General features: G+C 33.9%; 1 protein-coding gene across 11 annotated transcripts in view; it reads right to left on the bottom strand.

Moving 5' to 3' along the window:
- The window catches only part of LOC114333136 (obscurin), a 615,016-nt gene that overhangs the window by 192,913 nt on the left and 397,870 nt on the right, over positions 1-24,233 (bottom strand). For 10 of the 11 annotated variants that reach the window (XM_028283003.2, XM_028282967.2, XM_028282979.2 and 7 more), the window contains 5 exons: positions 19,320-19,562; positions 12,449-12,590; positions 10,968-11,152; positions 7,434-7,863; positions 3,996-4,129 (listed from right to left, as the gene is read on the bottom strand). In XM_028283003.2, coding sequence (XP_028138804.2) covers positions 3,996-4,129; positions 7,434-7,863; positions 10,968-11,152; positions 12,449-12,590; positions 19,320-19,562 — 1,134 coding nt within the window. The remainder of the gene's footprint in view (positions 1-3,995; positions 4,130-7,433; positions 7,864-10,967; positions 11,153-12,448; positions 12,591-19,319; positions 19,563-24,233) is intronic. The other variant, XM_028282993.2, reaches the window with a different exon arrangement.

Raw genomic sequence — 24,233 nt, 5'->3', positions numbered from 1 at the left:
GTTATACATATTATGTACATATATGTTAAATATTTTTTTAACTGCGTATACCGGGTGGTGGATAGGAAATTCAATGTAAAATTCTAAACTATTGAATTCCTGCTTCCCTAATTAATTATTTATTTGACATCAAAAGTCATTACATCAGAAGTCATGAGAGAATATTTGTAGAGAACTGAAATCTGTAGTAAGATCAAAAGTTAAAATTGTTCTATGATTTAAATGCATTCCAAAATTTTGAAAAAAATGATACATTTGCCACAGTAGGTATGTGTGTAAAAGTTAGGCCACACGGTACTATTCAACTGACAGTGCTCACACCATTGACTGAATAAAATACCTTTATTATTAATATTTTCTCCGCAACTGAGGGTATCTTATCAACTGTATTGTTTTTAAAAAATAAATGATAAAATAAAAATATTGACAGTTCAAAAATGTAAAAATAATAACTCCATTGTGACACATTATTGCATTGTGTGTAGCCTAATTTTGGGTTCAAAAACCGAAAAATGTATTACATTTTTACAAAATTTTGGAATATGTTTAATTTGTAGAACAATTTTAACAGTTGTTTTCAATACAGATTTCAATCCTCTACAAATAGTTTCTAATGTCTTTTGATGTAAAATAATTAGGGAAACAGGAATTCAACAGTTTAGAATTTTACATTGAGTTTCCTATGGCCAGTTTTTCAATTCACCACCCGGTATATTATTCATTCAGCCAGTCGCAATCAGATTATAGTGCAATGTGTAGTCTGTGTTAAGTAAATGTGTTCTTACTTGAAAAAGTTGACTTTATTGTCTTTACAAAGAGACTCTATTTGTATCCGAATGTCTGCAATCCCTCCGGTGAGTACCGATCCCACAATGTTAGATATTTATTTTATTTATTTGTGACTTAGAGAATCATAATACTTATATGTATTTCTAATCATCATGACTTATAGCTTATTCCCTCTATGGCTTAGTGGTAAGAAAGCCTACCTTTGGACCCAAGGGTTGTGAGTTCGGATCCCAGCTGGGTAGGAAATTTTTTTTTATTAAAAAATTAATATAATAAATTAAAATAATTGCTAACCAAGTGGAATCGGTACTTAGCTGAGAGACCGCAGACGTTCGGTTACAATAAGCGTCCCTTTGTAAAGACAATGACGTCGACGTTACTAAGCAAAAACACATTTACTCAACACACACTACACATTACATTACTTACTGATTGCGACTGGCTGAATGATTACTATCTGTGTCATTAAAAAAAAGACTTATAGCTTGCAGTGGATGAAAAAGCTATAATAATTTTTTCATTTTTATTGTGGGACCGACCGTCCTTACATTACATTTATTATAACATGTCTGTCTATGTTTCTACCTTATTAATGATGTATGTTCACAGATGTCAGCTTTTTAAGCGACCACTTTTTAAGTTCATCCACTGTGAGCTATATCTACTGAAGACGTATTTTTTTGAGCAAAAAGATTTATTGAATTTGCCCAACTTCTTCAATTTCTTGCTGCCTCTCGTAATGTTTTTTTATTTAAAAAAACATTATTTTAATTTTATTTTAAATTTTGTTCTTCGTAAATCTGTTGGTACCTAGTTATTTTCGTTTTGCTTGAAGTGTTGAAAAAAGATCTCATCAAAAAAAATTTCATCTTTACTCAGATTTGAGTACCTGAAATTGTCTTTCGGCCCTTTCCCCAGACAAAAAGGAGGTAAATACGTGACCTTGTCTTTTATTTACTTTCTTCTATATTCGTCGTCTCTGTGTTTATATATTATAAAAGCCAGAGATACGGGATGCAGCCAGAAAGCAGTTTCTTAACGAAAAGTCTTGGATTTAAAATATTGTTTATAATTTTTATTTCAGTTATTTTAATTGTTTTAATTGTAGTAAACTTTGTATCTAGGGCTTTTCGTCTTTCTCGTTTTACGAGAGATGTCGCTGTTTTGCGTCTCAAAGGTGGAATTATTGCTTCGCGGTGATTTCTCTTAAATAGGCAGGCTGTTGATATTTGGTTTAGAGTTGTGACTGCATGCCTCCACCAAGGACGCAGGAGATTCAGAAATAGCTGTCTGGAGATGGTGGTCCAACTCTGGATCAAATAAAAGCAGAAACTGCCTTTTCATTTAAACATTGGTTTATTGATTTTGTTTTGTTTGTTGATTTTTTTTTCTAATGATTAAACAATTAATTTAGTATCTTTTTTTTTCATTTTTCGATTGCTCTCTTAATTCTTGATTCTTGATTTTTTGTTGATTAATTTAAGTAATAATCATTTTTGTGCTTAACTTTTTGTTTAGCTGTTTTTAAGTCTCTTTCAATCTAGTATTTTACTATCTAGTAAAACAATCTAGTATGAATACTTGCTATCCCTCTTCTATGGAGCTACAGATTAAACATCCCTCCAAGCATTCCTTTCCTTGGATGCTCTCCTCCAGTTATCCCTTCATATCTCTTTAGCATCGGTTCCCACTTCGCCTATCCACCTCTTCCTTGGTCTTACTATTGGCCGTTGTCTCACCATAGTTCCACTAAGCGTTCTACTAGGTGGCCTGTCATTATCCATTTTTGTAAAGTAACCTACCCAGCGCAGTCTTTGTATTTTTGCATAATTTGCTATAGAGGGTTCTTTGCATTATTGGTATAACTTGTGGTTGAACCTTATTTTCCACCTACAATTGACACAAATGAGTCTCAATATCCTTCTTAATATTGTTCGTCCGGTATAACTTTTCCCATGCGTCACGATTCATTTTCAAACAAATTAGGTCAAAACATAAAGTGAAACTTACATCAATATGTGTAGTATATAGTATACAGTATACAAAATGTATATATACACATCGACGTTCGTTTCACTTTATGTTTTGACGTAATTTGTTTGAAAATGAATCGTGACGCATGGGGAACGTTATAGCGGACGAACAATATCTGCATCTATTATAAATACAGTGGATATGAATACCATGCTTAACAATTTTTTTCTATGTTTGATATTTTTTCGTGTCACCAAAAAACTTTACTTTATAGTATTGTATGCATGTTGACAGAACATAATCTTGTATCTCTTTACATAACCCCTTCTACATAATCTCTTACCCCTTATTCGTTCTTATTTAATCTTCGCAATTGCACTGCATTATTAGTCTTAAATATTTCTATTTTATCTTCTACTTCTTCTTCTTATAGAAGATGGTCCTGTTTATTATATCATCTCAGCTCTTGCGATGTTGATGTCCAGCTGTTATACCCATTCTGTGGGGCTCTTCCTAGTGGTCTTTTTGTATTCGGTTTATGTGCCCATTTTTGCAATTCTTCCTTGGTCCATTCTCTCGTCCGTTTGCAACATTGCGCTCCTATCTATCCAACCATATCCGGCACTCCAGTTGCTCTTAATGTGTTCTCATTCCTTATTCTATTCCTGAGACAAAAGTTATAATTCTGTAGTTCTGTAGTTCTCATTACTATATTTTTAAGCGACGTTTCAGCTCTTATTTCAGATGCTTATGCTTATCCTATTACTGGCCTTACACAGCATGGGCGCCCATATGAAAATTTTCAGGGGGGGGCCAGACGTGAAGATGTTGCACATTATATTTTGTATAATTTGGATAACCATATATAGTATACAGCACCCGAAAAGCTAGGGAGGGGGCCACGCCCCCCCTGCCCATGGGCATGGGCGCCCATGTTACACAGTCATGATTAATATACCCGGAATTTGCGCTGTACCGTGACATATTTGTTCCTACATATGATATCCCTCAAATATTCTAATATCCTAGTTGCCTACTACATTTCCGATTCCGTTATTTCTATATAATCCTTATTGTTATGATGTCTACTAATATTATACTGCTTCCATTTACTGCTTCTCCACATTACCGGAATGTTTTTAACATTATATTATTTTGTATGGAAGTAATAATTTAAAAATAATTATATATAAAATATATAACAGTTGGTTATTTGAATTAACATAACTCACCTTTGACTGTTAGATTCATCTCAGCGGTATCGATACCTAGTTCATTTTCAGCTGTAAATGTATATTTACCAGCATCAGATGATTCCACGTCTTTGATAACTAGAGAAACACTTTCTTCATCCTCATAAAGAATCCTACAAACGTATTATAATATATTATGATATTATCATTTACATTATGTATTTTGCCTATAACACGTATTAGAAAATTTAAGTGTATAATAGATAGTTCTAGTTCTCGTTTTTTAACGGGGCAGGAATCACGTCCATTCTGTGAGAAAGGCTGAATGGCAGCTAAGAGAAGCTCGACGTCGTCGTGTATATTACTGTGAAATGAAGTAAAACTCCAAAACTTCTTTGCTTCCGATAAAAATGACTAGCATAATGTATAATCAAGCTACATACATACGCGCATTCCAAACAGTTTTCATTTTGATATAAAATTCAAACAGTTTACATTCAGAAATAAAAATTTATAATAATTATCACATGTGAAACGTCATAGTCAATGAGCTATTTAAATGATGAAAATAAGTGAATGGGGGTAATTTCTATAATTTGATTGTATTTCTTGTATTCTGGTAAAAAACAAATACTTTTAAAATTTCAATTTTTACAAGGAAAACTATACCAAGTGACACCCAGGTTTCATCAGCCTTCTCCCGGCTTGCGGGATTATGCCAGGAGTGACCATGAACTCCCTAGTTTCTTATGGTGGAACACCGGACCAGGAACAAATAACCAAAAATTGTTATGAAGCTTATTAAGACGCAAAAAAGCCCATGAGAGGCACAGCGAAAAAAATATACACTTGTTCAATTGAAAGTCTGGTTAGCTCTGGAAGCAATAGCAATCAATTAACTGATGTTCTGCAACGTTAGTTATGTTTGTTAACATTACACTAATCAGTTTTATTAGTTGTACATACTTGCCTGCTTGATTTGTATTTGATGATTTTAAATATTATGATTTAAAATTGGCGTTTATTCCTTATAATCCGTTCAAATATAACTAGCGTGCAGTCATTTAATTTTTGAGGTGCTGAAGGTTTGCAACCATTGCAAATTCATAAGCGAATTCCAGCAGTATTTGGAAACGAATGTTTTGTGTCATGAAGACTGTGAAGTAATGGTGCCGAAAATTTGAGTGGAAGAGAGGAGAAGAATGATAAGCCGTAACCAGGGATATTGAGTAATGCCTTAAAAGATAGGAATATGGCATGTTGAAAAGACTTGATTAGAGAAAATAATCAAATTTCAATTAGACCAATTTCCGAAAATATGGTGTGAGTATAGGACTTGTCCACAGTATCGTACACAAACTGGATTATAGCTCCTCGCTCCTACGTGCCTTCTCTTTTAAAGTTGGCGATCAATATTAGCAAATTTCTCTCTATTTTGGGCTTGATGAATTAGGTCATTCCCTGTTGTGTGGGTCAAATCTCTGATGTTTCGGAGCCAGGATTTTTCTTTCTTCCTATACCATTTTTACCTTAGATTTTGCCTTCTAATATTACCTGAAGCTGCTCAAATTTCCTATGGCGCATTACGTGTCCTAGATATGACGTCTTTCTAATTTTGATTATATTGACCAGATGAGGACGTGTGTTCATTATTTCCAGTACTTCTTCATTCGTAGTTCGGCTGGTCCAGCTTACTCTTAGTATTCGGCGGTACATCCACAATTCGAATGAATTCAGTTTTTTGACATCCTGTTTTAATGTCCAGGTCTTCTTCTTCAGTTTATTGGCCTCCACCTACTTGGGTATTTGGCCAGCTCATCGTCGCGGAATAAGGGAAAAATCCCTTATTCACTTACAATAATGTTCAGGTTTCACGGACATATAGTAATAGATACCACACATAATATTTTAGTGTCCCCAATCTTATTGTGACTGGTAGCTTGGGGTTACAGAGTATTTTACGCATGTTCATGTTCATATTTCAATCCGTCTTCTAATTTCTTTTGAGTGATCTAGCTGACTATTTAGCTCTCTGTCCAGGTATATGAAGCTATGGGAACTCTGAAGGGTGATAAGAACACCTACCATTTATTTGTGTGTTGGGTGTAATTTGTTCAGAGGATCACAAAAGTTTGCGAATGGGTCTATCTTTGCAACATGTCACAGAATACAGGCAAAACGGTAATACACTTCGCTGATAATTTCTGGCAAAACATCTTGGTGTTGCGGAAATTCTCTCCGCGGAAATTTTCTAGCGGAAGAAGTTTAATATTCAACCTTCTGGAGGTAAGGCATGTAATGGTAGGAGAGCCCAAGCGGGGATTTTTGCAGTTAATCGAGCGAGTCAGATTATCATATGTGGAGAAACCTGGTACCTGCACCTCTACCATATATTGGCTCTTAACACAGGGAAGTTCGTTAAGGTGGGCCCGAAAAAAAAAATCTATTCTTAAAAATACTCGAAATTGTCAGATTCAAATAAAGTAAGTTGAGTACATGCAAAATATTGTATATTTGAAAAATCTGACGATTTGAGCGGGACGTAACGAAATGGGTGAGTCAAAAATTTTCACAAAAAAAAAGGAATATTTCGCGAAATGAACGTCAGATCGAGAAACTAAAAAATACCCCTTCAATATTTTTTAAAAATCTATCGAATGGTATTAAACATTGGGGGTCATGGAGGAGGGATGGGGGTGGGGGATAAATTTAAAATTTTAAATACAAACCCCGCGATATTTCTCAAAATGAACATCAGATCGAAAAACTGCAAAACACACTTTCAAAATGTTTCTGAAAAATCTATCGAATGGTACAAACACGACCTCCCACGGATGTGGGGTGGGGGTCACTTTAAAATATTAAATGGGACCCCCAAATTTTTATTGCAGATTTGGATTCTTTACGTAAAAATAAGCAACTTTTATTCGAGACATTTTTTCGAGTTATGGATAGATGGCGCTATAATCGTAAAAAACGATTGTTGGAAATGGAAAATTAAATTTAAAAATGGAAAGTCCCCACTAAAATGGAAAATTTTACTTAACTTTTTTTGGTTTTAGGACCTAATAGTCACAACCCAATAGGTTCCCATAGCGCTCGAGTGACTGCAAATTTAGCATACTTACTTTGCTCCCATACCATAACCATTTTCTTTCGACCATCAAGAATCCTTGCTCATATAGTTTACCGACTCTAGAGTGCATATCAACGCAAAACTGTGTAATGAAACTTTGAACCAACTCTATCAAGCAATACGCAAACGTCCAGAGAAGCTCTCACATTGTGTGATTCTTCTGCACGACAATTCTCAGACTCATGTTAATAAACTAGCAACAGAAATTCTACAACACAAGAAATGGAGGATCAAATAGAAAACAACATAGAAAAAAAAAAGAAATTTTTGGTAGGGTAGAAATATATGACCCCATAGCATGCTACGAATGTTTTAACTCAATCTATATTGTAGTTACTTACTTATGCTTTTTACTGGCCTCGATTTGTTTCCCTTCATGCATGAACTTAATATTTGGTTTAGGATATCCCTTGACCTGTAGTTCCAACATAGCCGATCCACCAACGTTGACAACAGGATCTTTCTTAATCACCACCAATTGGGGCTTCTCTGGTTCTCTGAACAACTGATTAACTGTTCCGTGGACGGTCAGTTCTGCACTGCAACTGATATGACCTCTCGAGGTTTGAGCCACGCAAGTGTAGAGACCCACGTCATCTGGTCTGACTTTTTGGAACACCAGAGCTAGAGAGTCTTCATCATCGCCCATAAGAACCTTAAAACGTTCCTCGGGCTCGAAGGGTTGACCATCCTTCTTCCAGTGGAATACTGGTTTTTCTCCTGCTGGGAGGATTTCACCTTCTGGCATTTCTTCGAAAATCTTTTTGTTATCTAAAACAATAATATAATTAAATCATATATTTAGACTAATTAGAAAATTTAGTATTAGATATTAACTAATCGCGGACTAGAAACGAAAACACAAAAGTCGGTTCTGATTGATGTACCTAATATGGCTTAAAAATCCCGCCATTGTCGATTCCAGGCTCAGATGAGAAGGGCGGAGGATGTATGGTTAGTGGCAGGAGCCATGTCGAGGGCGTGCTATCATGAAATATCAAGAAATGCATACGTTGACATTAACAGGGAGTAACGACTAGTGTTAGGACAGGTGTGGGAGAGACTGATAAGTTTCATTTGAAAGTAAGATTGCACCAAGGCTTGGTGTTTAGTCCGTATTTATTCTCATTAGTTTTGGACCAGATAACAGCGAAACTACAGGGTAACATTCCATGGTGCTTAATGTATGCTGATGATGTCGTGTTAGTAAGAAATAGTGAAAGAGACTTACCAAAAACTGGAACAGGGAGACAAGCTCTGGAGGAAAAATGTTTAAAACTTAGTAGGACAAAAACATAGTATTTGGAATGTTCATTTAAAGATGGAGTTACTACAAATAAAATGGTGTCTTTGGATGGTGAACTGATTGTAAAAAGCAATAGTTTTAAGTACCTGGGATCGGTATTACAGAGTAATGAAGAAATATATGGAGATGCATGCAGTAGAATTAGGGCTGGATGGATGAAGTGGAAGGAAGCGAGTGGTGTGCTGTGTGACAAGAAAATTCCAATGAAATTGAAGGAAAAATTCTATAAAACAGTCATAATACCGGCTATGATGTACGGAACTGAATGTTGGGCAGTGAAAAAGAAAGAGGAGCAACGAATGCATGTGGCGGAAATGAGAATGCTTAGATGGATGAGTGGAGTGACCAAAAAAGGATAAAATTAAAAATGAGCATATTAGGGGGAGTCTAGGTGTAGCACCAATTGATGCCAAAATGAGAGAGCATAGGTTGGAATGGTTTGGTCATGTTCAACGTCGAGACGCTAATCACCCAATACGAAGAATTGCTGAAGTGCAGATTCCATGGAAGGAGTAGGAGAGGAAGACCAAAGAAGATGTGGGGGAGACGATTAGGCAGGACATGTTGGTAAAGGGGATTAATATTGACATGACCCAATATAGAATTGTATGGAGAAATGCAATTAGGGAAGCCGACCCCGCATAGGGATAAGGCAAAGAGAATGATGATAATGATGCATACGTTGACATTAACAAATCCTACCCGAGATGAAATGGATGAGGGCAACAGTTCAGAAACCAATTTATTTGAACTAAACAAAATATAAAAATTAGGATCCTTAGAAGCCTTACTGTTTTGTACTAATCAAACGACCTCTTTTGAATTTAATGATCTAAAATATCAGTATAAGCGATGAAAGATTTGACCGTAGCTTCCAAATGAATTGGAATGTTAAAACTATGTCTTAAAGTCAAAGTAACGATCCAAAATCAATTTTCAGAAGAACATAGCAATAAGAAAAGACTACGCACTCTTTACAACATTCCTCGAACTTAAATTAAAATATATTATTAAAAAAACCACCCAAATAGAAGCAGAAGAAATAATTTTCACAAAGACCTGTTTCTGCTTCTTCTTCTTCTTCTCGCATTCCTCATGCCTTATAAGAGCGTTGGATCCATGTTCTTCATCTGTTGCACTGTTTTACATATCTTGATCTAGATTTCCTGAATTTGTTACATCTGCCCATTCTGGGAGTTCCCTTTCTTCTTATTTCTTGTATTTTGGTCTCTGTCACTTTATTTACTTCCATTTGCTTCCATTCTAATTATGTGTACATACCAGCTCAGTTTTCTTTTTTCTATTGTTTTCCATTCGTACCTGTTTTGGCTCGTTTCTGATGTTTAGTTTTTTTGCCTGTCCAGCTTCATTTTTTCAGCATTTTCACAGTTGCTTAAGTTATGTTGCATTTATGGTACTTTTATTATATTGTTGCGTTACATTCGTGCAATTCAGTTTTCTGGTTGATTTCCCCTTTTTCCAATATCTTATTATTAATTTCATAGTATATTCTCGACGATTTTTTTGTTCAACTTGCAATTTCTGGGTCTAGCTTTCCATCGTTTGATGTAGCTGTACACAGGTACTGATATGCTGTCCCCATCTCTAATTAATGTCCTTTGTAGAACACTCTCCTAGTCTTTTAGTTATTATTATTTGTTTTATTTGGTTTTCATTTGCTGCTATCTGTTCTCTCTGGTTTCCCTGATGTCCCTTTTTTCAGTTTACTCGACCATACATTTGTCTTTATAATATTCTTTTCACACCTTTAGTATTTCTGTTGCAATTCTTTTTATTTGGTTATGTTTGCCTCTTACTCTACTGAGTTCTTTTTTGGAAAACGAAAATATTAAGAAGATTGTAGGGGACAAAATGTCTATACAGGACAAAAGAGAAGAGAGAATAAGAATGAACGATGAAATGCACAATAAACAATCTACTATAAAGGAAATACCAAGTAAAGGACTAGGAAGTATAGGACATATATAAAGGATATATGAAAGGGGAAATGAAACAAAGTATTAAAACGGCAACAACAGGAGAAAAGAGAACGAATAAATAGATGATTGGGTAATGCAATGTAAGACCTAAAAGGGTTAGGAATAAGAATTTTAAAAGCATAGATAAAAATAGGCGACGATATTGAGAAATAATATCTAATTAATACCAAAATTATCCCTTACCTTGGGAAATATAAACTGGAATGTAACAACATGAAACGAAAAAAATGCAACTATTTAAATGTATATGTATAACTAGTGAACACATCGTGTAAAAGATAGAAGGTTCAAATTTTAAGAGCAGACTATCGACTTTCATAGGCCGTTAAAAATCTTTGATAATAATGATGATGATGTGAAAATCAACTAGGACTTCTTCACTAGAGGTCTTCATTATTTTCATAGGACATCATCACAGTAATTAAGAACCTTAGTTCTCAAGTCAACTATTTGAACTTCAGCAATACCTTCAGATTTTTAGATATGATATATAAATAATAAATTAGGTTATCAAAAAACTTCAAACCACTTGAGACAAGAATGTTGACAGAGGATGATAACGATCTTACCTGTGACTGTTAAGTTAGCTTCAGAAGAAGCTTCTCCGTGTTTGTTGGTAGCCACACACTTGTATACACCAGCATCTTCTTTCTTTACAACTGGAATCACTAATTCGTAAAATCCAATGTGGGCCTTTTCTTTAATAATTTGGTATCTTTCTGAGTTTTCTGGGATTTTCTTCCCTTGCTTGAAACTGAAATGGTAACCGATAAAATTTAACATAGAAAAGTTTATATTAAATATCTCTTGGAGAATAAACAACAATGACTTAAAAAATAAATTCCTTGTTCGGCGCTTCGCGCAAATGAAGATATTTTATAATTAGTGATTGATTACTAACGAGATAAACTGCTCGTCAAAAGTTAGGGATATAGAAAATTCTGCTGAATTTTCATAGTAGATTTTTTCGTGAACAGATTAACGGATTCCGCTATTTTTTTTATTATTTTAGATTTTTCTTTAGTATTTACACAGCTATGCAAAGGTTTACTTTGTTAACTTTTTTTTGTACTTTTACCGGGTGGAAGAAAATACATGTTTTCTTATGTTAAGTTTGAGACGCCCGGTAGGGAGGACGAGGTACTAATGTGAGTATAAATCGAAATCGTATTGTAGTCTTATGTTTTGTGAACATTTTGTTTTTTGAATGTCCCTGATATCTTTAGAAATAAAAAAAAATAGATGGTTTTGTAATTTAACATGTGTTTTAACCGAAACAAAAGTTTGAGACACCTTGTAGGGAGAAAAGGGCCCAAAGGTGAGTATACCTCGATACTATGTTATAGTCTCATATATTGTGAATATTTTGTTTTTTGAATTTCTCTAATATCTTTAATAACAAAGAAACTAGACGGTATTACTCTTTAATATGTGTTTTAACTGACGACATGCATCACATCATACATGTGAAACATAGAAACACATATTAAAGAGTAATACCGTCTAGTTTCTTTGGTATTAAAAATATTAGAGAAATTAAAAAAATTAAATATTTACAAAATACGAGACTACAACATAATATCGAGGTAAACTCACCTTTGTGCCTTTTTCTCCCTACAAGGTGTCTCAAACTTTTGTTTCGGTTAAAACACATGGTAAATTACCAAACCGTCTATTTTTTTTGTTTCTAAAGATATCAGGGACATTCAAACAACGACAAGTTCACAAAACATAAGACTACAATACGATTGTGATGTATACTCACATTTGTACCTCGTTCTCCCTACAGGGTTTCTCGAACTTAACATAAGAAAAACGTTTCTTTTCTTCCACCCGGTATAAGTACAAAAAATAAGTTTGAGTAAACCTTTTCACAATTGTGTAAATACTAAAGAAAAATCTAAAATAAAAAAAAATAGCGGTATCCGTCTGTTCGCGGAAAAATCAACTATGAAAATCAGCATAATTTTCTATATCCCTAACTTTTGACGAGCAGTTTATTTGATTAAACCTAAGATCCAGCAAGCAAAGAAACAGTTTAATAACTTACAAGGCAATGTCTGGATGAGGTTCTCCAGCAACTTTTACCATGAAGCGAAGATATGTTTCCTCTAAGAGTTCTGCGTTTTTCATAGATACCAAAAATTCTGGTTTATCAGTGCTGCTCTTCGCAGCTCTTTCTTCGGTCGTTACTAAAATATTTATTAAAAGATAATTGTCAAATGTTACACCATTATGAACCTTAATAAACCTTGCAATTGTTATATTAGGACTAATACGAATTGTAAGAATATAAAATTAAGAGAACAACCATAAAAATATTTATTCAGTTGAAGAAGAAATAGCAAGCAATAATTGAATTTTTCAGATTAAAAATATTTCCAACTCTACAGTGCTAGTCACAAGTTCGTACCCCCCCCCTCGTATCTTTTTAACGGTTATATCTATAATAGTGAAATTTGGTAGGGCGAAATAAACGGACGTAAGCTTTTTAACTAGTCATGACAGGTGACGTAATAGTGACAGATGACTTTACAACGCCACTGTGACAGATAATTTTAAATGGGACCTTATGGCAAGTGATACCTCGTTTGAAAGGTATTGAAAATACCTATTCAGGCACACTAATTTTGTTTGAGTTTAAGCTAATTTTGATGAATAAATGAAATAAATATAAAATTGTACTTTCGCATTTAATTAATAAATATTGAAACAACTTTTTTGACAAAAAAACGATAGGAGGTCCTTTGAATTTTTATTAGTTAAATGCGAAACTACAATATTATATTTATTTAATTTATTCACCAAAATCAAAATCAACTTAAACCCAAAAAATTAGCATGCATGAATAGGTATTTTGAATACCTTTCAAAAGAGGTATCACTTGCTACAAGGTCCCATTTAAAATTATCGGTCACAGTGGCTCTGTAACGTCATCTGTCACTATTAAGTCACCTGTCATGACTAGTTAAGAAGCTTACGTCTGTTTATATCCTCCCTCCAAATTTCATTATTATAGGTATAACCGTTCAAAAGATAAGCGGGGGGGTACGGACTTTTGACTAGCACTGTATAAACTTTTAGGTGATCCAGATATCGTGAAAACCATCAAAATACACCGCCCAATATGGGTGGTTCACGTTATGTGGATAGAAGAAGAAGAGGGCGACCTAAACTCAGCTGGACGAGTGTGATTTAAGGGGGATTGGAGTAAGGGGATGACGTAAACAGACACTCGATAGGAAAGGATGGAATAATGTATTGAGGCAGGCTAAGACTCAAGAATAGGCGAAGCAATAAAGCAGTAAAATCGGCCTTACCTCCGAAAAAAAAAAACGACAAGATGGATCTAAATAATTCTTTTTGCATTCGATTCGTGAATGCGCCAGGAAACTTTGTGACCCCGAGGCTTGATATGATAAAAATGCATTCTTAAAGTGCATCTCAAACAGAAAATAAAAAAAATTCAGAACTCGTCAATTATCAGCGGAAATGAGTTTAATTTTGTTACTCTGGGGTTTTTGGGGTCGCTGAAAACAAATATGACGTCGTCAGTGATCTCCGGAGTACCTGGTGCCCAGGGTACCTACTGTTTACCTCGTCATTAAAATTTATTAAAAAATTAGTCAAAAATCATTACTCGGGGGTTTTTAGGGTCACTAACGACGAATATGACATCGGAAGTGATCTACGGAGTACCTGATGCCCAGGGTACCTACTGTTTACCTTGTCTTGTGGAGTTTTCGACAAAAAAATTATTTTAAAATTAGTCAAAAATCATTACTTGGGTTTTTGGAGTCCCTAACGACGAATATGACATCGGAAGTGATCTCCGGAATATCTAGTGCCCAGGGTACCTCGTCTTCTAAAGTTTTCGGCAAATTCATTAAAAAATTAGTCAAAAATAATTACTCGGGGGTTTTTGGGTCGCTGACGACGAATATGACATCGGAAGCAATCTACGGAATACCTGGTACCCAGGGTACCTACTGTTTACCTCGTTTTCTGGAGTTTTCGGCAAATTCATTAAAAAATTTGTCAACATTCATTACTCGGGGGTTTTGAGGTCTCTGACGACGAATAAGACATCGGAAGTGATCTTCGGAGTACCTGATGACCAGGGTACCTACTGTTTACTTTGTCTTCCGAAGTTTTCGGCAAATTCATTAAAAAATTGGTCAAAAATAATTAGTTAGAGATAAATAGTAGGTACCCTGGGCACCATGTACTCCGTAGATCACTTTCGATGTCATATTCGTCGTTAGTGACCCTAAAAAACATTCATTACTCGGGAGTTTTGGGGTCTCTGAGGACGAATATGACATCGGAAGTGATCTCCGAAGTACATGATGCCCAGGGTACCTACTGTTTACCTTGTCTTCCGAAGTTTTCGGCAAATTCATTAAAAAATTGGTCAAAAATCATTAGTCACGAGATAAACAGTAGGTACCCTGGGCACCATGTACTCCATAGATCACTTCCGATGTCATATTCGTCGTTAGTGACCCTAAAACCCCCCGAGTAATGATTTTGACTAATTTTTTAATGAATTTTAATGACGAGGTAAACAGTAGGTACCCTTGGCACCAGGTACTCCGGCGATCACTTACGACGTTATAATCGTTTTCAGCGACCCCAAAAACCCCAGCGTAACAAAATTGAACTCATTTCCGCCGATAAGTGACGAGTTCTGAATTTTTTTATTGGCTGTTTGAGATGCACTTTAAGAATACATTTTTTGAATGCAGTTTTTCAATATTATATTATGGCTCGGGGTCACAAAGTTTCCTGGCGCATTCACTAATCGAATTCAAAAAGAATTATTAGGATCCGTCTTGTCGTTTTTTTTTTTCGGAGGTTCAGTGCTCATTGCTTCGACTAGAAGGGCTGTAGTTGCAACTGATGAGATCAAAAATAAAGAGAGTACAGATCTGCAAATATTTTTTTTGAAAAGCTGTTTTCATATGTTTAACTAATTTATATGGTTTGTCATGAGCCGTTTTCTTCCAATTAGCTATCTCTTTTTACCAGTGGCATTAGTCGACAGTGATAGAAAGGCATATACACTGTGTCCGTAAAGTATGGAACAAATTCTTTTTTAGCTAAGCAGAGCATTTTAAGAAATAATCCTGAAACACGTCGATTTTTGATTTTAATTTACCGTATTTTAAAATAATATCCTAAAATACAGGGTGAATTACTTTCGAGTAGTGACGTCACCGTAATTTTTTTAAATGAAATACCACCATTTTGTCTCAATTTTCGTATTACTCTAGCTGGACTGATTCCAAAAATGTATCACATGTTGATTCAAATTGGTACAGGGTAGACAAAAATACAATAGTTGTGTGTGTGTTCATAAAGTAACGCGTTAGTTAAATTAACAATATTATCAAAAATACTTATTGTCTAGCGGACAGAATATGATGAAATACATAATATGATGTCTGATGAATTCTGTCCGCTATATAGACAATAAGTATTTTTGATAATATTGTTAATTTATGAACTCACACAAAACTATTGTATTTTTGTCCACCCTGTACCAATTTGAATCAACATGTGATACATTTTTGGAATCAGCTCAGCTAGAGTAATCCGAAAATTAAGACAAAATAGGGGTGTTCCATTTAAAAAAAATGACGGTAACGTCATTACTCGAAAGTAATTCACCCTGTATAATAGAATATTATTTTAAAATACGGCAAATTAAAATAAAAAATCGACGTGTTTCAGGATTATTTCTTAAAATGCTCTGTTTAGCTAAAAAAGAATTTGTTCGTTTAGCTTAGTGTTCTTATAGCCTGAGCTTAGTATGTTTTTATTATTGTGCTTTATTTTCCTTGATATCTTCTTTCGATCTCCTTGATATTTTGATAGAAACGGTCTACTTGGCTTTCATTCTCACCTTCAAAAGTCTCAGGAAAATTGTCCATGTGAGAGTCGTGAATATGTACTTTTAGGCACAACCCAAATTGTAGAATTCTTTGACTATATTTAGTTGTTGTCTATTTTATTATTTTGTTGTTCAAACATTCTTAAATGCAAACCATCCTTGATGGCTGGTCGTGATGTTGGTAAACTTCCTGATCCACTAGAAGTCATCTCCATGTGAATCACTAGAAGATACTCCATGTGAATCACATTATCAACAAATGCGAAGAAGGTTTAAACATGCTTCGTTGCATATGTAAAGCTAGATGGGTTGCCGACCCAAAGATAGCATTAATGTTCTATAAATCGTATATTCGGTCAATCATTGATTATGGATGCTTTTTATATGGTTCATCGTCAAAATCTAATTTATCAAAAATCGATCATATTCAGTATAAGGCAATATATGTATTAGTGCGTTTAAGTTAACGCCATGTGCTGCAATTCTAGCAGAAGCGCAGGAACCTCCTCTAAACCTTAGAAGAGAATTCTTGTCTAATAAGTTTCTATTAAAGACCAGAACTTTAGACTCACATAAATTATTAAGTAAAATTAACAGTCTCACTGAATATAACTTAACAAATTCTTATTGGAGAATTAAAACTTCTCCCCCTCTTGCAGATGCTTATCTAGAAACTAACAACTTTAGCATTAACACTAAACAAATATTACCCATATATAACCTTTCTATTGAGGAAAACGCAATCTTTCCAAAGATCATAAAACTTACATACAGAAACTTACCATGCCAAAACAATAAAATTATAAAATTAATCTTATCTGAATTTTCTAATTATAAATACATCTATACAGATGGTTCAAAAACATGTAATAGTGTAGGCAGCGCTTATTATGTTTCTAATATAAAAAGTGGTAATTCTTTTAGACTACCTAAATGTACATCTATCTTCACTGCCGAACTTTATGCTATTGAAAGAGCCCTAACTTACGCGGTTGAACAGAACTTTGGAGACACGGTTATATTATCAGATTCTTTATCTGCTCTTGAGGCAATATCACAACCAATAACCAAAAAACACAACAATGAGTTGTTATGCCATATTAGAAAGACAATCGCTCGATTTAAAAATAATAGCAGTGACTTGGTCTTTATCTGGGTAAAAGGACATGCCGGAATCAAAGAAAATGAGATAGTGGATGAAATGGCAAAGAATTCAGCAACTTTAAATGAAATAGTAGATTTAAGAATCTCCAGCGATTACATTCCAGAATTGCATAAAAAATTAAGAAAGAAATGGGAAACTATTTGGCTTAAGTTTGTACAAACTTCGAGGAATCCATACACTTACATATACCCACAACTTCCGCAAAATATCCCACATATATTTGATTATCACGTTACTCGATTTTATTCCACATCCATAAGTCGCTTAAGATTAAACCATGGCAATTTTCCTGCACATTTAGCTAAAATAGGAATGCGTATCAACTCTCTCTGTTCATGTTATAACTACTCTACTGCAGATTTAAATCATATAATCTTTAATTGTGAACTTAATAAATACCATACGAAAGCACTAATTGCTAGACTTCAGGAGCGGAATGTAAGTTTACCGCTGAATATTTCACACCTACTAAGCTTCAATACCAAAACTATTAATGATATTGTCATACAATTTTCAACTTTCAAATATCTGTGGCAAAAAGTTTATTTAATGCCATCCCCTCTTTGTGAACAAACACACACTAGAAGTCATCTGATATCTGTCTCAACAAATACACCTTCCTTCAATTTCGCTTCTGCAAGATCTGGAAATTTTTTTACCAAGTATTTTAAATATTCCTTGACCTTTGGAAAAGATATCATAAACTGTTTCAAATGCTTAGATTTATATATAGGGGAGGAAGGAACAGTTTTTTCTGGTGGTACCAAATATTCGTGCAGAACATTGTTTTGTTCAATCGTATGCGTCCTTGATTCTTAACTCTGTATTGATCAGTAACTTTTTTGGTTTCGACTATCGGATAGACTTTAAAAATAAGGACATTTAATTGTTACCGTTTGTTGTCCAAGTAACGTACATAAGATCTTTAATTTCTCTTCATATTTGAGGAATCATTGCCAGGTTCTGAAAGGTATATTTCAAGAACACATAATTTCCAACAGGAAGAGAATCTTTAGATATCATACGAGCGGAAGTAGCAGTCGTCAAAACGGTTCCTTTGCTCTTGCCATATCAGAGATACCCCAAAGGGAAGCTTCCATTTTTACCCTTAAAGCAGTTTTGAAAGTTTTCCAAACATCATTTCAGTGATGAGAAACCCAAACTTTGAATTGATCACCAAGTTTTACATATGTAAGATGAAGATAGGTTGATAGTACCTCCGTATCTGTGATGAAATTTGCAGTTTGTATAATCACAAAATACGATTTTATGTGTGTTTCTGAACTCCAAGTGCAAGATCTCAAAGCTTAGAACAGGAAGAATGGGCTAAATCTGCATTCGTGTTTTGTGAAAAACATGTTATTCTAAACATTTTCTGATATCATTTTGGTTTTCAGTATGTACATCAAATTACATAAGAATTAGTTAAAATTATTCAAACAGCTTTTTAGTTTCAGGCTTGTAGGGATCACTATAAGTTCAAAACAAAACTTCAAGGTTTGGGTTAAGAAGATTCATTTCTTGCTGGCGAATTTTATTAAGGTTCTTATCCATACATTAAGCATAAATATATGTCCTAAACTGCAAGCAAAAATAACTCAAATTTTAATAAGGACTCAAAAAAATGTTTTTATTTGAACGAAAACAACATGTAATTGGTTTTATAGTGACCAACTTATTGCTTTTGATAAGGTAATAACAGTTCATACATGTCGTATTAAAAATTGTCACATGTTACAAAAACATATTACAAATTCAACACCAATAAAGAATCTAAAATATATGTTAAATGAATGACACTGAACCAAGCACAACAGAAAAGAAGAAAAGAGAAACCAGCAAACCCAAGCTCATACTAACGTTCATGCACCACAAGCTGCGCAGAGCAAGTTGATTCCCCTTTTTCGTTTTTAGCTACAGCTATGTACATGCCACTGTCTTCCTTAGTTGTTTCCTTGATTGACAGTTTACACTCGTGAGTTTTTTCATTATACGAGACCTGGATTCTTGAATCTGCGTTGCTAATCGGCTTGTTGTTTTTCAGCCAAGCGAAAGAGGCAGGTTTGGAGCTGAGAGTTATTCCAAATTGTGCAGTTTCGCCAGCTGTGTTTAAAGAGAAAGATCTTAAAGTGCTTTGAACTTTTTCAAATCAAATTAACATGCATAATTGCATAATATGAAATTTTAACTGAACAGGTAATTCTCTTTCTGTTAAAACTTATACCAAAAGCATTAAAGTATGTTTAAAGCTACATATAATAGTATAGAAAGTAGAATGGCTTATCAGGGATGATTTTGCTGTTAAACATTAAGCGCCGTAGCTAGGCATAACGTCTAGACCAGTGGTGGGCAAACTTTTTTAATGGAGGGCCACAAAGTTTAAGAAATTCTAAATGAGGGCCAGAATTATAGAAAAAATGCATTTTGTGTTAAAGCTTTGAAGCATAATATCATAAAAACATTACAGTATTACACACTTGTGTGTAATGCTGTGAATTGCAGTGCATTACACACAAATGTTACAAATTGCCTTTTACCTTAAATTATAATTACTTTAACTTTTATTCGAAAGTATGCCATGCTAGGTGTATGAGACATATGAAATTGCTTTTGATTTTCCATAATATTTTCGAAAGCAGGTTCCAGATGTGATGAAGCAACTTTCAGCAGTGCGAAAAGGTATTCATTAGTCAATCGGTTTCTGATTGAGTTTTCCCACAATTTAATGGCCGAAAAGACTGTTCGCACACACCAAACTACGCAGACATCGCCATAATTTTCTGGGCGTGAGTAATCATCTTTGGGAGTTCAGCTTTCGGCAGTGCTCTATAAAAATCTAGATTTGTGGATTTCACGATCAATTGCTTTAAATGGGTACTGCACTTCATTTCAATAATTTCCAACTGCAATTCTGCAGATACATTTTTCGAATCTACATTAAACAGTGTCGAGAAAACATCTAGCGCTGATTAAATGTTCTTAAAATCTTGAAACCTAGTTTTATATTCTGTGTGAAGTTTTTTTGACATCTGACTGAATTCTTTTAGTTTGCTCTCACTCACTGGTGATATGGATTTTAAACGTGAAAAGTGAGTTAAATTATTCTTCGCTATGCAGTTATGATACAGAAAAAACTGAGTTTTAAATGATATCAAACAACCTCAAGTCTCATCTATAAATTGGTTCTTTCCTTGCAATTTTTTAATACAGCGTTCAAGCATATCGGTAAAAAATGCAAAATCGGTACGCCAATCTTTGTTTACGAAGAATTGGAATTCAGACCATTTTTCTGTTTTATTCTTGTATTTCTTCTTTTAAATTCCAAACCCGTTCAAATGCAGATCCACAACTTAACCATCTTACTGTCGTGTGGTAAGGAAGTTCAGAATAATCTGTGTCGACTTCAATCAGAAATTCTTGGAATTGTCGGTGGACCAAGCTCCGAGATCGAATCGTACTTATTAGGTTTAAAATCACATAACATACATGGTACTAAATCACATAACATACATGGGTAATAACTAAGTATTGCAGTTTTAAAAGGATGTCCTGGTGGATCATATAATGTAAAAATACAACATCGTGATTAGGATTCTGGTTTCGAAAGGGGACCATATACTATTTATGTCGATTGAGCCTCGGCGGGCCGGATCAAATACTTTCGCTGCCCGCGGGCCGTACTTTGCCATCGCTGGTCTAGACATATAAAAATAAATTTTTTGTACAATCAGCACTTCATAAATCTTTCTGCAGGTATTAAGCCAGATGATTACTATTATCTTGTAGATAATAAAGTAGGTATAATTTGGCCAGTCGTACCAATAGAATATAGTTCCTCTAATCGGCTTAGTTCACGCTGAGTTCAACTGATTTTAATAACGACTAGATTGATAATAGTATTTATTAATGAGAGTTTTATGGACTTCAAAAATGTGATATTCATAAACTTCAATTACAATTGACGCCGTTATTAATCAAAATTCAGAGTTATAGACGGAGAGGCAGCTCCGAAAAATCTCTCTGAATTTACTAAAGCTAGTTTCTTCACAGTTGATTACCGTGATTGTGTAGAGAAACATACTGCGGTCGGTCAAGCGAAACGTAGAACAGGTGGTACTGACAGCTTGTCAAAGTTGCTTACCTGCGGAGGTTATTAAATCCATTTAATAAGGCTTAAAATCAGTACACACATTCTAAATTGAATGTAAATAAAAGTTATTATGGTCTGTCAGCTGTATGACGGGGCAGAGCCGGTCGGTCGGCCCCAATGAATGTACAGGGTTATTCACTATATTTTGACCCCCTTGTAAACTGCTTTATTCACAGAATTAGAAAAAATATAAAATACAAAAGTTATTCGATTTTTAATAATGATTTTTTGACATATATATCGTACTAGTGACGTCATCATCTGGGCGTGATGACGTAATCGACTATTTTTTAAATGAGAATAGGGGTCGTGTGCTAGCTTATTTTAAAGGTTATTCAATTCTCTATGCAGTAATATAAACATTAAGATCATTATTTATACAGGGTGTCCAAAATTTCTTTTTGAATTATTAATTAAACAATTAATTTAATTAAAATTTTTGTTGGACACTCTGTAAAAACAATCATGTTAATGTTTATATTACTAAATAGGGAATTGAATAACCTTTCAAATGAGCTAGCACACGATCCCTTTTCTCATTTAAAAAAATAGTCGATTTCGTCATCACGCTCAGATGGATGACGTCACTAGTACAATATATATGTCAAAATCATAAATAAAAATCGCATATCTTTTGTATTTTACATTTTTTTCCAATTCTGTAAATAAAGCAGTTTAGAGGGGGCTCAAAATATAGTAAATAACCCTGTAAGTACATTCATTGGGGCCGACCAACCGCCTCTGTCCCGTCATACAGCTGACAGACTATAATAACTTTTATTTACATTCAATTTAGAACGTGTCTACTGATTTTCAGCCTTAGTAAATGGATTTAATTACCTCCGCAGGTAAGCAACTTTGACAAGCTGTCAGTATGTTTCTCTACACAATCACAGTAATCAACTGTGAAATAACTAGCTTCAGTAAATTCAGAAAAAATTTTCAGCGCTGCCTCTTGGACTATTAGTGCAATGATATAAAATGATTGTAATTTCGCGTAGAATCTATTATACTTTCCATAAGATGTGTACGGTGTCCTTTATTAACTCATAAAATATGAGCACTACTGCGCATGCCATTGAAAACCAGCGTTTCTGGTAAGCTTAATTTGATGAATTTGAAAAAGTTCAAATAGCTAAATAAAGCTTTAAATATAAAGAGAGCTACAGGGTGCACCAAAGAAATGCGTGGTTTAATGTGTATGAAATAATTTACACTAATCGCAAAACAATAATCCTTTCACGTTATATTTTACATTGTGACATTTTAAAATATAGTGTTACAAAATGGGATTAATCAAGGATGATGTTATTGTAAGTCGTTGCCTCATAATTATTGTTATGACCATAATTATTGGACACAGTAGATTTACTGTCAGTATTTAAACTGTAAAGTTTAGAACCACTTTTATATTAAAATAATTTGTTGGATAAACTGTAAATTTTTTTATCTTAAGGTCATGTGCACTATGTGCATCTGTTGTGGTAGTCAATCTTTCAGCGCCATGTTTTATATCTTACTTTTTATTAAGCTGATCAAAAATTGTTTGTGATTTAATTAGATATTATTAAATTAAAATTATAATAACAATAGATTTTTTAATGTATATTGAAATCATATTGTCAAAATTTATAATTTATTTTCAATTTCAATTTCAATTGTGACTGAGTACATGACGTGTAAAGATAATTATTTTGCTAATATTCTATTTATATTGTTATAATATACATAATGTAAAAAATATGAAACAATATAAAATCCCCACTTTTTTGTTTGCTGAAAAAGGAAAAGAATAGTAAGTCTGTATTAATAACTAAGTTTTTTCAGGGTTTGAAAAAACAAATGAATGAATTTGCAATAATTTTTTTCGAATCCTGAAAAAACTAATTAATATTTTTGAGAAATTTAAACGCAGATTGAAATATTACATTATTACCGAGGGCCGAAAGTCCTTTAGAATAAACAAAAGGTTTCTTGTGAATAAGATATTTGAAATTAAAAATTAAACTAAAAATTTCTTTTTACTTTCTCCCCTCTAATTTATTCAGGGACTTTCGGCCCTCGGTAATAATGTAATCTTTGATTCTTAATTTAAATTTTTTTAAAATATTAATTAGGGGGGTATTCCCATCTCGGCTCACTATAATCTTTTAGTCCTTTATGATACCCCAGGTACATTTTAAAAACCCCCAGGTCGGCTCGAAAATTAACAGGTAGGTATTAGTACTCCATTGGTAGGTAATATACAGGGTGTCCCGAAAAGAATGGTCATAAATTATACCACAGATTCTTTGGTCAAAAATAGGTTGATTGAACCTAACTTACCTATATACAATAGTGCACACAAAAAAAGTTACAGCCCTTTGAAGTTACAAAATGAAAATCGATTTTTTTCAATATATCGAAAACTATTAGAGATATTTTATTGAAAATGGACATGTACCATTCTTATGGTAGGAACATCTTAAAACAAAATTATAGTGAAATTTGTCCACCCCATAAAAATTTTATGGGTGTTTTGTTCCCTTAAAACCCCCCAAACTTTTGTGTACGTTCCAATTAAATGATTATTGTGGCACCATTAGTTAAACACAATGTTTTTAAAACTTTTTTGCCTCTTAGTA

Source organism: Diabrotica virgifera, chromosome 1 (genome assembly GCF_917563875.1).
Source record: "Diabrotica virgifera virgifera chromosome 1, PGI_DIABVI_V3a".
NCBI classification, from domain to species: domain Eukaryota; kingdom Metazoa; phylum Arthropoda; class Insecta; order Coleoptera; family Chrysomelidae; genus Diabrotica; species Diabrotica virgifera.
Note: the sequence above shows the minus strand (reverse complement) of the source record. Positions and strands in the feature narration are given on the sequence as shown.